Here is a 15,513-nt window from a genome sequence, read left to right on the forward strand (position 1 = left end):
GGCGACAGTCTCCCTGATGTCCCTTGACCCGATGAGGGTACAACTCCAAGTGTGTCACAGCAATAGCTTCACTGGGTTGTGTTCGGTTTCACATGTCTGCCTTTCAGACGTAGATCTGAACAGGTGGAGGAGAATAGACCTATAGAGTCCTCTTTTCTTCCTACTTCCCCTCCCTCCTCTTCTTTCTCTCCCTCTCTTTTCTTCCTGGCCAGCTAATCTCTCCTCAGGTTTAGGATTCCCGGACCGGGCTCTTTGAGGAGGAGGAAATATGGGGTTGGGTAAACATCAGGGCTCTCACTGCAGGGATTACAACACCCATATATCACCTTGACAACTCCCTTTTCAACGGATGACAAGTCGCCAGGACGCTGTGCAAGGAGGGATCAAATGACATTTCCTATCGCCACTACAGACACTGATGGCGTATACATATTCACAACATCGTGTCAGTTTATGGGGATCCGGTGTCTGCATATCCTTAGCCAACTTCTTTAGGTTTGATGTTTTCACATATTATCCCACCTGATAGGCATCCTCAGAGAGGTAACAACACAAATGGAAAAAGGCTCTTGAGAAGTGCTTTGATCACATGTCCTTTTAGTGAGACTGCTGTTCATTGTCCGTGACTCCATTTCACTCTCTCCTCTGTACGGAGTGAAGTGGCATGCATTGCAACACGCTGCTGGATGTATTGTGCAGCAGTGGTTCAGCGTTAGTCTGAATAATGTGAAACCACGGCCAGGCCTCATTTGAGAGAATCCACTTTTCATCCAAAAAGACATCAATAAAAAGGTCTATGAGGTGGATCGTTTTCCCAACCTCTCTGGGACCAACACAACAATTCCATGTGCTCATGCATTTGAACTTTTAGAGGCTTACATTGTATTATCCAAATGTCCTTATTTTTCTATCAACAGGTTGGTGAATCCAGCAATTCCTCTGAGTGAAGATGTTCTCAAAGGTTGTTCTTTTCATTTGTACACAGTAATGACTTTAAACCCTTTAAACCTCATTTCAGAAAGAGCAGCATACACATTGTAATTTAATTGAGACACAATCCATATGAATACTCAAGATTATTACCGATGTCTTTTCTTAAACCCACCTTGCCTATATTTTTCACTCCTCTGGTGTTAGTGTCAGTTCAGGACACCAGCACACTAACTGTTTTCCCTGGCCCACATTCAAATAGCTTTGATCATTCTGTGATGAGAAAACACCAAATTTCCACAGTCAGAGAAAGCAAAAGCGACGTCCTGGTCACAGTTATAAAAAGCTAACGCACATCAGAGTGCCTCTCCTAACGGCTGCTGACAGCGCTGTCAGGCAGGAATCATTCACACTGAACAGAAGAGGAGGTTGTACCAGCGCTTGGTTCAAATCTGCAGTTCAAATGTAGTTTAGCCAACTTCCCTGACAGTTGTGTTGCCCTGCCTCATGCTGCTTTGCGTCTCCGTCACCCTGCTCAACTCCACAGTTAGTTATGTGGTGAAGTCATTTTGAGACTTAGTTTTAAAGTTCATAGCCTACCTCACCTTTAATCCGGCATTACTCTGTTTACAATAATACATCTTTAAAAAGGTTTAACTGACAAACTGACTTGATTGCACCTGTTTGGTCAATGTTGGATAACATGATAAACCACAACATTGTCGTGATGTGGACCATCGAGCCGCTTTGTACAGTACTGTATGGAGACAGCAATAGAGTTTGGTCTTTTTCAATTTAAATCTGTACACACACACGTGCACATAGCCACATGAAAGAAATTCACTTACAACTGCATTTAAGGCAAAATCGTATTAATATGAATTGAGTAAATGTGATGTAGAGTACACTGTCAAATGTCACAGGAAGAACACATGTTGGAAACAGCAGCAGAACGTAATGCTTTCAGTGTTTTTCCTTACTAAGATATTTTTTTGATTTCCAAACAGTAAAACTTGACCTTTCTTTGCAGGGAACAGAAAATGTATTGCAGGCTGTTTTGTTGTGGGGTAAACAACAAAGTGAGCTACCATTCTGAAAATGACATAATCCCTCTGGATGTTAAAAGTGTTTCATTTCATGGCAAAGATGCTCGAGTTATGCCCGACGCTCAGTTATATGGCAGATTATTTAATAACAATGGCATCTCAGATGTTTATGTTTTCATAGGGCTGTATTTCATGTGATAATGAAATCAACAATCACCGAGTACAAAAACTAAATAGAAAAAAATATCAGTTTTTAAGCAATCCATGCAGATGTATTAATCTTTCAATAATCAAAGTGATTGCCTGAACATGTTCACTATGTGTGCATTATTGTCTGCCCTCAGATATATAACTGAGAATTGATGTGCAATATTCATTTCTACTGTATGGCTGACAGGCGCAGTGTTGGCAGGCACCTCTCGAAGTATGAATAAGGCCATCTGGGTAGAATTATCCTCATTATAACGAAAAAGCTAACAATGATTTATACAAGGCTGTATTCTTCTGTTCCACTATCTCACAGCGATAAGCATTTTGTCATGTTGAAACACGCATTATCTCCGTTCACTCCCTTCCCCTTTTCTCTTTCGAGGCAGGATGACAAATTAACAGCATCAGTTCCATAATTCAATGGAAAACCATGATGTCCAACATCCGATAGGGGAATCAACCTCATATGTGGCCCAGCAGCGTATCTCATGTTTTGCTCAAGAATATGAAAGCATCTTGTTTTAATTAGGCATTACTGTGATGTCAAGGCCCCAAGACGAACAATGCAAACTGACCACAGAAGACCAGGCCTCATCCTTCAGCCTCACCGTTCTCTTTAGCAGGAGGGAATAAAGCAGAACTGCTCAGACATCCCTACAGAGGCTTTTACAAATTGATTTGTGAAGCCATGCTCCTGCCAACAAACCTAATTTATCACATTGCTGTGTCAGTCCTGACCATAAATCAGGATGAATGTCATATTTAAGGCCAACATCACCATGAATATTCAGCATTTGTCTTTGGTTAACCCTGCACATCTGGCACTGATGTTGTAATTTGACGGCTTTGGTAGCATGAATCCTGACATATCTCACTGTGCTGGATCAATAATTCTACCTTATATAATCCTACATTTACTAAGCAGCTATATGGATTTCAGCCCAACCGCATCCACCTTGATGACTGCTGTGCAAACATGGCGGGCATTGCAGAAGATTCACTTTACACACAGCTTAACTGTGGAGGTTCAAACTACAGATCAGTCATTAATCTGCTTTACACCTGAAGCACCTCTGCAGCCTTTTCATCCCTGTGGCGTTCAGTTGAAAAACACATAAAGCGGAAGGTGAAAAGTTGATATCCTTTATCACAATAGTGGGCAAACATTTATTCCTGTTGCCACATAAAAAAGACACACCCATCCAAGTGAGTGTGCACAATCACATACTGTATAAAGATGTGATAAAAGACAGCAACCTCGCCTTAAGCATAAAAGCACGACACTGGAACAAGACACCTAAAAGACGTTTTCCATTCTGTTTTGTTTGGCCTCTCTTAGATATGTATTCACAGCGCAGGAACTCTGGGCTCACTTCAGGAAGACATAAAGAAAGAAAGGGAAAGATTAAGAGCTTACCTTTGACTGATGAAGCTGGATGCCATAGAGAAGAATATTTCGGAGCTTTGCTGCTGAGGCCAGGTCCATGATAGCTTCTGGCTCCACCGCTCTCCCACTGACGGACAGCTCATCTGAACCACTCAACAGCACCTATCAAAACAGAAGAAACGGTGCCAAATCAGAAAATGTGATCTCTTACCTTTTTGGGAGCAATAACAGCTCATTGTTCAAGCAGGCGTTTCAACATGTTGCAACTCAATTGGCCTGATTTTTAAGGATGTGTTCAAGGGAAGATCTTGGATCTGTGGTGAGAGTAAACAGAGGTTGGTTGATGTACAGTCCTGTCTCCAGATATAATGATTCTCTTATTAAGCTGTAAATCTTCAGGGCCTCTGGGTTTTTCTGTCCAATTAGAGGAGCATAATCCAGACACATTGTTTCACATTACTGTGTCATCCCTAATACAAATCTTAGCTAATTACCATAACCCTTCCCCTGACAAGAAATTTGAACCAAGATGTATTCATTGCAATTCATTTGTCATATATCCTTACAAACTGCGGCAGTGAGACGTGTTTATAGTTATGATAATCGGTTGAATTGTGTCAAGACGCCTGCTCTAATTGAGCAATTATTACATTTATACTCGAGTATCAATCAGGTGCTTGCTGTCATCTGGTTCAATTTGAAGAGTGATTATTCAGCACATTAGCAGCTAGTAAACCGCCAGGCCAGAAGTTCACGAGGTGACTGAAACCCTCACAGTGATGTTTATGCCAACAATATGAATAATATGTTCCAAAATAGAAACTGCCACACATCTGCAAACACTTTGGCATGAATTAATTAAGCAAAGTGTCTTTCATTTTGGTAACTTTCTTAAAGCCAAAAAGGTTTTTTAAAAAAAAGAGAAATTGCTTCATTCAGTTACACAATAACATGTTGAACTCATGTGTACCTTTGGCCACTGGCTGGGTCTATGGGGGTGTCAAGAGAGAGATCTCTACTTTGTAAACCTTATACTTCAGATGTAAAATACTTTATACATTACATACATTATATTGCCATTTACAACGACAAATGCCATTAAAAAAATGTAAAAGTACCTACTAGAGAGTTAAGGTTTTGGGTGATCTAAAACATGAGCAGTCTTTTTCACCATGAGTGGAGTTATTCGATCATAAGTAGAGCCTGATTGCTTTGTATAGCCTCAAAAGACGTCCACCGCAGAAGGATATAATAAACGTACTTCTATCAGTAACCTCAAAAGACCAGAATGAAATGCATCAACAAGAAATGTCTATTCTATTTTTTATAGGAGAGCTGCAGGTGCTATCTGTAATACCCTGATGAATACTAAGTGGTTGCTTTTATAACCACTGTGGTTGCAAGTAGGTGATGGCCACAAACGTCAGTGGAAGAATGCAAGGCAGGTCAATAAGTGGTTATTTTGATTTGATATAAAATGGTGCTATCACCTCCTCTTTATTTTGGCAGTTAATATCTGTCCTCGCTATGAACAACAACAATGATGGTTTGAACACTTAAAAGCAAAAAGTATAAAGCAAAACGTTTTTAAACAATTGGTTTCGCACAAATTTAGAACTGAAAGATGTTTGTGCCCATAAAAACGTAGTTCCTTTTTCAAATTAAATGCCAACGTGGTGTAAAACTTAAGAATGTTTGCCAAGGGGTTTAACTGTTATCCAGGAATATGTTTGAGGTCTCCCGACATGTGATTTTAACCGCCAATTACTAAGAGAAAAGTGTCTACTACATAACACAAAAAACTCCTGGAACCAACATCAATCATATATTTATGAAACTAACAACATGAGACATAAGGTGATAATATCAACAACATGGGGCTCTGTCTTTGAATACAATGCTCAAGGCTATAGCACCTCATATTCACAGACGGATTGAAACGGTGACCTCCACCACGCAGTCTGCCTCTCTGCCCTCGAGGCTACCACCTACACTTCAAACTCAATTATCCTGCCACTGATCACTACCATGTGATCAAAGCTGTGATAAATAACGGGGTGTGTGTGCAACCTAACAACAGCCGCCTGCAAAAACAAAGGTAAGAAAAACACGTTGGTGCTGAGCTAAGCTTCATCACTTATAACCGTGATACTCAGAGGCTGCTTCACGTTTAGTCACAACTTCCCAGACAGTTCACACACTATCTGACGTGAGCATGAAATCAGTTTATAACGGGAGGGAAAAGTAACATCTGTGTGATCTGTTATAGTAATGGATCATTGTCCTTTAAATGCTTTTTGTGTTAAACGTTACAGACATGGTAGCTTTTAATAAAGTCTTTGTGGGGCTGCAACTAATGAATGTTTTTATTATCCATTATTTCCTCAACATTATACAATGTCAGTCAACAAACATTCATAGAGCAAAGATTATTCAATTTACTCAGATAATTAAAAACCTCACATTTAAGAATCTGTTTGACTTAAATTACTTTTGAATTCTAACAAAATTGCTGTTAGTTTCTGTCGATTGATTGATCAATAATTTCAGCTGTTATTTGTTTTAACTAAAACTAATTTGACAGGAATTAAGGAGTAGCATAGAACCGAACACAATATGAGTGGACTATATTAAAGCAGAACAGAACAGAGGGAAATATAGTCAACTAAAAGCAGTAGAACAGAATAGATTAATAGACGTAGAATATAACAGTAGCAGGATTAAATAGAACTGAATAGAATAGACCAAAATTGAGTGGAGCGGAGAACAAGAGAACAAAAATATGATGTAAAGAACAATACTGAAGAAAAACAATATTGAACGTTGTGGAATTTAATAGAAGACAAATATAGAAAATCTAAATTTAACAAAATCATAGAGAATAGAAACATGTTGACAGTGGGAATTGTGGGAACTCTGACATGCTTTTGTAAGGAGTCAATCCCCCTTAAACCCAGCTTCAGTGTGTGTGTGTGTGTGTGTGTGTGTGTGTGTGTGTGTGTGTGTGTGTGTGTGTGTGTGTGTGTGTGTGTGTGTGTGTGTGTGTGTGTGTGTGTGTGTGTGTGTGTGTGTGTGTGTGTGTGTGTGTGTGTGTGTGTGTGTGTGTGTGTGTCCATCTCAAGTGAAAACTTGTTACAACAAATACAAGCGGGGGTTCCAGTTAGGTAATGCAGCGTGACATTTTCAGTGATTTAGACTTTAGTTTTGTGGTAGCGATCTGTACGTATATTTTCTTATTATTACCTGCCGTTGTTTTGGCCCTTGTTCTGTGTGTTAGCCAAAGAGGTTCAATTTACCAAATAAAAAAAGTGGATTAACAGGTCTTTTACAAATATTTAGATGATTCTTGGATCGGATTTAATCAGTTGTTTTGGGCTTTGCTCTGTGTGAGCTCTCAGGTCAGTGTTGCTCTGTTAGCGGGCCAACAGTGAGCGAGGCGAGTTGCAGCGCTCTCCTGGGAGGTGTTGGGTTTCCAAACAGCTAAAGAGCTCATCAGGGGACCCGAGGTGGACTACAGGTGACGTTTTTACAAGCGGAGAAAAAAACACAAGGTTTGGTTCCCTGTGTAGTACATGATTCTTAAAGAAACTGAATCTGTTCTGCGCCAGATGTCTGTATTCACAACATGAAAAGAAAAGTTCATTCATAGTGTGGGAAATGATACTGATACATGTTTTACTCTGCCTCTTAGAGATAACACAGACCCGCAGTAGCTCTTTAAACACGTTGGAGATTTTTTTTTAAGGATAGGAAGGCAGGAAACAAAAAATATCAAACTTGTTAATCTAAGCATTTATAAGTAAATTTGCCTCTTAACAGGGTAGCTTTGCAAGACTGAAAATGTATATGCTAGGATGAATGGTCCAACAAGAACTTGAGTGTGTACTTAGTTTTTCATTATAACACAGTTTCAGTAGGTAGATGCATTTCTTCTGCAGTTGCTCATGTTAATGACTTATTATTGGGCTTATATTCAATAAACTGTCAAATAAGTCCTTTTAAAAAAGTTAGACCAACAGCATCCAGGATGACTGTGAAAACTTAATGTGTTGTGAACAATGTTGTTAGACTGTCTATTGTTCATCTATATACCTTTTCAAGTGAAGAGAAGAAAAAACAAGTAATAAGTAGGATTTACCCAGTTTTGTTTGTTCTGGCAACATGATGATCCTGTACTCCTTATAACTTCACATGTCACGTTCCTGTGCAGTGGATACAGCATAGTTCCTGTAATTACTCAAATATATGCATTTATTCTTCTTCACCTCTTTAAATATCTGTGCTTCAAATCTAAGGGAGTCTAGGCTTGGCTCTAATGATTGCAATGACTATCTGTTTATCACTTTGGTCCAAATTGGAATAGCTCAACAACAATTTGGATAAATTGCCATGTTATTCATCGCACATTCTACTGATGCCTTGACCCTTCCTCAAAAGCCACCATGAGGGTCACATATGTGGTTCTGAGAGGAACCAACAATATTTGTATCAATTGCCATGACATTTGGTACTAATGATCATGGCTCAGCCTTACAGAGTTGCCAGTGAGGCTGCGATACCCTTGAAGTATTTTCTGTAAAACCATGAATTGAGTGTCAGTGTGCGGACTTACCAAAATAACGACTAGCGGGTGGAGGAGAGCCTGTTTCGCTGCCTCCAGATCTGTCAGTAAAGCCTCCACTTCAGACAGGCAAGAACGACTGACCTGGAGACCAAGGAAATTGAGAAGATAAGAAATGTTGGAGCAAAGATTACATTTTTCTCCATGATGACCTGCAAGATAACAAGGTCTGCTAGAAGCTTTTAGAAAACGTAGACCCTTGTTTGGCAGGAAAAGATCATGAATATTTCAACAGACAAGTTTTAATTTCTCTGGAAAGTTGTGCTTAAAATGTGGACTTACAGAAACCTGGATGAAGTTCCAGTCCTTTAACAGATACCCGCCATTTTCTCCCGTCAGATCTGGGATGACAGCCAGCTCCTGTAAAACGGAGATAACCCTGATGTTAAATCTTCTGTTTATATTCTGCTTGTTACCGGATCTGCTTGATAACGATTAAAGCAAGAGCCGCAGTACTGGTGTCGTAATGCATTTAAATTCATTGACTGTTTGACTTCAGTGCTCAAAAGGTCACGAGGCTTCTGGTTTTTGTTTTAGCTAATTCTTTAGTCATTTAGTGTAAGAGTACACCCAACTGTTTTCCTGCCATGACTGATTTTATGATTATAAAAACATTTAAATACAGAATAGAAATATGCGATTGTGGCTTGTTTCCATTAACTGTAATCAAAAGCTCATTAGAACAAATGGAACATATTTAAAAAGGAAAAAACTGTTTATGGGCTCCTTTATATTTCTGAACTGGCATCCAAATTCTGCCTTATGCAAAAGCTGGGGACGGCGATCTGACACAAGCCAAGTTAAATTTCATTAGGCCACAAATTGAGTCAAAAGCCGTCGTACAGCCAAGAATCGTAAAAGCTTTTTTGCACAAAGAACCATGACATTAAGGCCCTGATATTTTCAGTTAACTTTGGCCTTGGCATACATAAGGCAACCGGATAGCACGCCATGTACGCCATGTTCCGTTCCACATTCATCTTTGTTGTTGTGACTCAAATTACAGCTTGGTACTACAATGTCACACATGCAGGAAATAAACACAGAAATAAACATTCAGCCTCTGAGTTTGGCATTGCGATACAGTTGTTCATTCCATTAAAATAACAGAAAGTCATCGGAAAAGTGAAAGGGTTATGGGGAAACATATGTCTGAGGGTTAATTGGTCTTGAACAGGGTTCCTGCAGGTTTCACCAACTCAAATGTAAGACTTTTTAAGACCACTTTGAATAGAATTTAAGACCTATTTCACAGCAAGAAAATATGAAGGAAAATTGCTATGAAAGAAGAAATACGTCCCATAATTACTTTCAAAGTAAATATATTCACATTCAACATAAGAAAGATGACTGAACATAACAGCACACAGAACTGTGTTAGCCAAAAACCAGAAAAAAATAACTGCCTAACCGTGAAAGTGTGTGTGTGTGTGTGTATGTCTCTGTGCAGGGACGTGCACAGGTACGGGCTAATGTTGCCCGGGCAACAGCCCGTTTGCCATTTTTGTCTGACCTGCCCCTCTGGAGAGAGCAGTTTTTATTTTTTTTCTATTGTGGCCAAATCAACATGATAAGCCCACAATTAGTATTGTAGCGTCTCGCTGCGGGAAACACACCTTTTCAGCGCTGTCATCGGCCCCCAGTCACGTGACTTTGTTTACAATCTGACAGCTGGAGGCAAAGGAAAGCCCTCCGGCCTCATATGGCTATGGTGACCACACCAAATGCCTGCCTGGCGTTAGAGTATAAGGGACAAATCAGGGGACTTTACTTCCTCTTGACACCGTCGGTTATTTACAAAAAAAACACCTAAATATACTTGTTATTGTGCTTCTGTCTTGCTGTGTCTTTTACTCTGCTCCGTAAACTCCCTCGACGGGGCCTGAATAACGAATTTAGCAGTGGACATAAAAGTCAACTGAGTGTCACTTGCAATGACAGTGTTTTGTTTTTATGTTATGAACCTTTTACATTAAAAACAAGTTAACATTTTCAAAAGGTCTTGTGTTTTATTTCCGGGGGTGGGGGGGAGAGGCCCTTTTTCCAGTTTAGAGCTATAGCCCCTCCAAATGTCTGTGCACGTCCCTGTCTCTGTGTATGTATGTGTGACAAGAGCCATCTTCTGAGCTCTGCTCCCTTGGCTACAGTCTTTCATCGTTGCTGTTGTAGGATTGGTGTTTAGCTACGGTATTTAGCGTCCACAGCACCTCCACTTTTAGGGTTGACGTAGACCCAAACGTCGCCCGGAGGCAGTGTTCGCACCGAATATTTTCCGTCATTTTTTTTAACAATGATGGAAAAATCTGAAAGCAGTCTGTCATTTTGAGGGATTAGAACAAACTCGGAACGTGCAAAGGTTTCCCCGCAGCGAGGCTCCGGTGTTATGCCGTGTTATGCATGCCCTCCAAAAAGGAAATTATATAGTTTCCAAACCTAACTTTGCCGTACAAATCATTGAAATGTCTGGGAGTTTTTGCTTTACGCTGTGTGCGCTCCCACGAGGTGCATGCATATCTCGGCGGGCATTCAACACCGGCGCAACGGTTCACGAGCGTGCTCTCGCTAGCTGAAGCTTGGTTGCTAGGTTACTAGCTGGGTGTTCTCCGATAAGGGGCCGGGGGGATGCAAAGTTAGTGATTACTGGTTCCATGTTGATTTATTTCAATACATATTGTTGGGGGAACTGAAAGGCTATTACCGTACTGGTTACTTTGCTGCCAGGACATTTCCCCTAAAACACATTTAGACGTGATCGCAACACAGAAGTAGCCTACCTTTCAAATCCGATAATTTTTAAGACCTTTTAAAGTTTTAAATCATATTTAAGAACTTTCAAATTTTTAGGATCATATTTAAGACTTTTTAAGGCCTTAAATTCTGATTATCAAATGTAAGACTTTTTAAGACCCCGCGGGAACCCTGTTGAAAGATAACTGCCCATTGCTTCAGGAGGAAAATCATTTCAGTTCAAAATGTAGATTTGCAGGGTTTCAAAAAATGACATGATCTAAGCCAGGCTGGGCATGAAATCCCAAAGTAGGGATGTTTATATAAATGTAGTCATGGCCTGGAGAGCCAAGAAGCTGTGGACACTCAAAGACCAAACCACTTTTAAGGTCACAAAAAAACAAAAAGCTCAGCACAGCAGTGAGATACCTGAGGCATAATGAATTTTAAACAACTAATGAAGAGACAGATTTGTTGTCATTTTAGTGTCTAATTTAAAATAATGCACTGTTAAAACCCTGAAAAAACATTACAAAGCCAATAAAAAGAAAGGTCTACCTATTCAAGTGTAGTAATGCCCCTCTGTATTGATTAGGAGTTTTGAGTCACCTGACATGGAAGTTGTTGAAAAGAAAACTGAAATTGACCAATTTACTATCATTTTTGTGCTTCATTTTTCCCTAAAATAGGCATGTTAGCACCCAGGTGTTGAAAATAAGTTTGGTTTTTAAAACGATTTATGTATCAACTGACAACTACATTTTGCTCTGTAACCTGGATTCAAACTGCATCAAATGGATCTTTCAGATAAGATCCTGCTGGGATACATTAATCATATTCCTACTGTGAGTGTTTACCTCATACTGTACACACACATGATGCTGCCAGTTCCTTCACCTGCACACAAACACACAAACACACACACTACTATACTGTCAGTTTTTATCTGCACGGCCGAACATTCCTTATCCCTGTATTAGATCCACGTAATGGCACTGGGACAAAGGTAAGTCTTCATCTTCCGCTTCTTCAACTTTGCTTTCATCTCCCCCTCCATTCTTCTTCCCTTCTGAACTCCCTGAAAAGGATGTATCTGATTCCGAAGCACGCGCACCGGAAAAACACATCCCCACCGGCCACCTGAGGGGAATGGCTCCAATCAGCCGATCCACAGAGACTGACACTGACCCCAATCTGTCTCTGGGGCCCAGGCCAGCGCGGGACAGCCAGATCCGCCCATTTGACACCGGCAGATGAAGGACTTGGAGCGAGTTTAAAGGAGAACGGTCTGTTTGGATCACGTTGGAACATGGAAAGACATAATGCAGCGTGCCCTTTCCACTGTCAACACCTACACCGGGGGAATGTTTATATATATATATATACTTTCATGAAGATGATCGAGGAACCACGTTTCTATATATGAAGCCATGTATAGGTGATTTGCTCTGGATAGTAGTAATAGGACAGCCACATAAAGTATGAGCACATGAACACCTGTACAACATCTGTAACTTTGTTTGAAAAAAAATAGAGAACCCTTAAAAAGGCGTAGGTTTGGTGCTAGACTCATGTCGAAGTATATTAAACAGTTCAATTAAAAAAGGGGAATGCGTTATCCTTCAATTGATATGCATTTATATCGATCCAAAAACACTACTTAACGTTTCCATTTGTATCACCAAGTGATTTATTGAGGGGGTTGTATACATTACAGATTTTAGATTCCTTTAAGGCAAATGTGTTATATGTGATATTGAGCTATATAAACAAAATGTTGACTTGGACCAAACCTTTAATCCCATTATGCTTTGCTAACATAGCATGCTTGCTAACAAAGCTCATGTTTATGACATCCAGCTTTAAAAAGAAGCAGGAAAGGTTGCTTGAGTTAATGGTTACGTGTCTAGCTCAAGGGAAACCCAACTGTTGTTGTGGTAAAGGAGAACATTCTACATGTGGAACCTCTGTGTGGTCTGTACTGTCCGATCTAATATAGCAGACTGTCACTCTTCACTGTTTTGCATATGTTTACTGTTTTCCATTTTCTATTAGGAACAGTTTTACCAATTAAAAGGAGGATGTTTGCAACATGGGACTGTGATGCTCCCAAAAAAAAACATTAGGAATGAAAGGGGGGGATATGATCTGTGGTCGAAACTGGAAGCTTGTCAAGTCTGACTGAGCAGAAGTGGTTGAAGGATGAGGAAGAGGGGGTAAGAACTCATCACTAAACACTTTATTAATCAAGCAAACTCCCACTGTAGAGGAAATATGAACGCCATCTGCTCTACTGCATGCAGGGGAGTGAGAAGAGGAGGTTGGGATGGAGGATGCAGATGAAGAGGAGGAAAGCAGCAGACAGTGTATGTCCCAGACAAGCTCCATCAGAGGTTGGACCGCAGATGGTAGCATGTCTCACCATCGGGCCCACCCAAGTGGAGCTCACATTCAGTTTGTGGGGGATTGGGGGTACAGGGACGGGGAGATTGAGGAAAATATAAATGGCAAACTGATGGGGATCTTCAGTAATGCTGTCATCAAAATAGCCGCTTTTTAGTTGGGTTTGACTGACACACACTTACCATGTTGAGAGCTCCAACGGCTTTCTGGAGGGCACCAGCCAGTGTGACGGCTTGTGCAGATCCACCTGTGATAACACACGCCGACCGCGATAGAGTATCTGCAAGAGAAAGACAAAAGACTGTCTCAAAACCTCCTGGAACATGCAGAAATAACACTTCTCTAACACAGTTGTAAATATGTTATACTGTTTCAATTAACCGAGAAAAACGTTTACTTCCAGAACCAGGGGGGCAAAAAAATAGCACCTTTATGGTGAAATAAGAACGTAATGGTAAATAAACAGAACATAAATGAACAATCTCAACAACATATAACAGCCAGAGCTGCAAAAACCTGAGGACCAGAAGGGCTGCCTCACTCAAAAAGCCATCCATTTAGAAATCAGTTAAAAAAGTGTTCAAATAAGCACACTTCTTAAAGATATACAGCCATGTGTAGGCCTGCACTAACACACAAGCACTCACATACAGCCCACAAAATCACAAAGACACACAAAGTGAAACACACAACAGTTTCTCATACTGATAGATGTGAGAACTTTCTTCCAAAAAACATACAATGAATTCATTCACATCAGAGGCCCTGGGAATTATCACTGGCACCTTATGTCATCATCAAACAGGTAACTGTTGGTCCAGGTGCTGGGGGGGTGAAATATGGGGCTGTGTTTATTTCCTTGTCTCTGATTGTGGTAATATCCCTTGTCCTGACTTGCTTTTTGTAGTATTCCCAGACTCTTTATACCCAACAAGTTTTAACCAAGCTGAACAATGCTTTGAAGAATGCACTGCTCTCGTACAGTAAGGGGGTAATTTGGTTCATTCAACAAAAAGAGACTAAAACTATTTTCTGACCATTTAATCTACATACATTATGTTATTAAGACGGGAGGTGACTCACCTTTGATAATGGACTCTGCAGCAGCCAAATCTCGTTTGTAGGTTACCTGAAGGAGAAAAAAAACCTGGGTTTAATGGATCAGTTGCCCCTAATATAGTAAAAACATTTGTATCCATAGGAGGTGTCTGGCAATGGCTTTGGTTTTGTGTGCCAGGATATTAACAAGATATCTACCTCCAAAAAATATAGCACTACACTAAAACACCAAAGGTGGAGGGAATTCCATTTGGTTTTCGTTAAAAAAGTGACACGATGACATGACAATAGCTTTCACAGTGTCTAAGGACAAGGGAAAAAGGAAACACATTTTGTTTAAAAATGTGTTTTTATTATTTGTATTTAGTTTTGGAAAAGTATTGCCTCCCAAAGCCTCTAGAAAATGTCAAATGAAAGAATCGAATAACATGAATCCACTGCAAGAACTTTTCCAGGAACCATTTTAGAAGCTCAGGAGCCTTAGTTTAGACTGGAGTTCCCCCGCCATCTTTACTTGTGCCAAAAAGGTCCATACTCTGGGCATGGTTGCCTAGCTTTGGTTAATAATAGGAGTGAGGTGCAAGATTGTTGACAGGCAAGGGGAGGTATGGCAGGAAAAACTATATTTTCTTTATCCCCTGCAAGTGCCATTTCTTGCTTTAAGTCACGAAAAACAATGCTGCTCTTTTACTCTAAAGCTCAGTTGATAATGGACTATATGTTTGGAGGAAAAAACAACAAAAAAACCTAATTAAAAGCTAAAACCTCCGGCACTGATCTCCTTAACCAAAAAGTATTTCCAATAGGTGAGAATATATCTGTCATGGACCAAAATGTCACCAAATCAACAATCCCCAACCCCCCTGGAGAGCTCACCTTCCACAGTGTTGGCGGGCCCTGGATGAGCTTTGCGTTGGTGCCAGAGTACTGCAGAGCCAGATGGAGACACTCTGTGCCAAACTCAAAGTCTGACTCACTGCACTGCAGAAGGACACAACAGAGAAGAGCAGCTGTGGACTATTGTTGACAACAATACATTTCCATCACACTCTGTGAAACTAGGGCTGCTCGATTATGGCAAAAATCATAATCTCGATTATTTGGGTCAATAATTGATATCACGATTATTA

General features: G+C 40.3%; 1 protein-coding gene across 3 annotated transcripts in view; it reads right to left on the reverse strand.

Annotated features, from left to right (window-relative positions):
- Positions 1–15,513, reverse strand: part of crppa (CDP-L-ribitol pyrophosphorylase A) — a 40,197-nt gene that overhangs the window by 14,386 nt on the left and 10,298 nt on the right. The window contains exons 4-10 of one of the 3 annotated variants that reach the window (XM_034127245.1): positions 15,260–15,364; positions 14,408–14,453; positions 13,507–13,604; positions 8,477–8,554; positions 8,186–8,278; positions 7,712–7,775; positions 3,828–3,887 (exon numbers count right to left, since the gene is read on the reverse strand). In XM_034127245.1, coding sequence (XP_033983136.1) covers positions 7,761–7,775; positions 8,186–8,278; positions 8,477–8,554; positions 13,507–13,604; positions 14,408–14,453; positions 15,260–15,364 — 435 coding nt within the window. In that variant the 3' untranslated portion in view covers positions 3,828–3,887; positions 7,712–7,760. Of the gene's footprint in view, positions 1–3,603; positions 3,736–3,756; positions 3,888–7,711; positions 7,776–8,185; positions 8,279–8,476; positions 8,555–13,506; positions 13,605–14,407; positions 14,454–15,259; positions 15,365–15,513 lie in introns of those variants that run through there. The other 2 variants (XM_034127243.1, XM_034127244.1) reach the window with 2 other exon arrangements.

The sequence above is a fragment of the Trematomus bernacchii genome, unplaced genomic scaffold, assembly GCF_902827165.1.
Source record: "Trematomus bernacchii unplaced genomic scaffold, fTreBer1.1, whole genome shotgun sequence".
In the NCBI taxonomy this organism is placed as follows: Eukaryota; Metazoa; Chordata; class Actinopteri; order Perciformes; family Nototheniidae; genus Trematomus; species Trematomus bernacchii.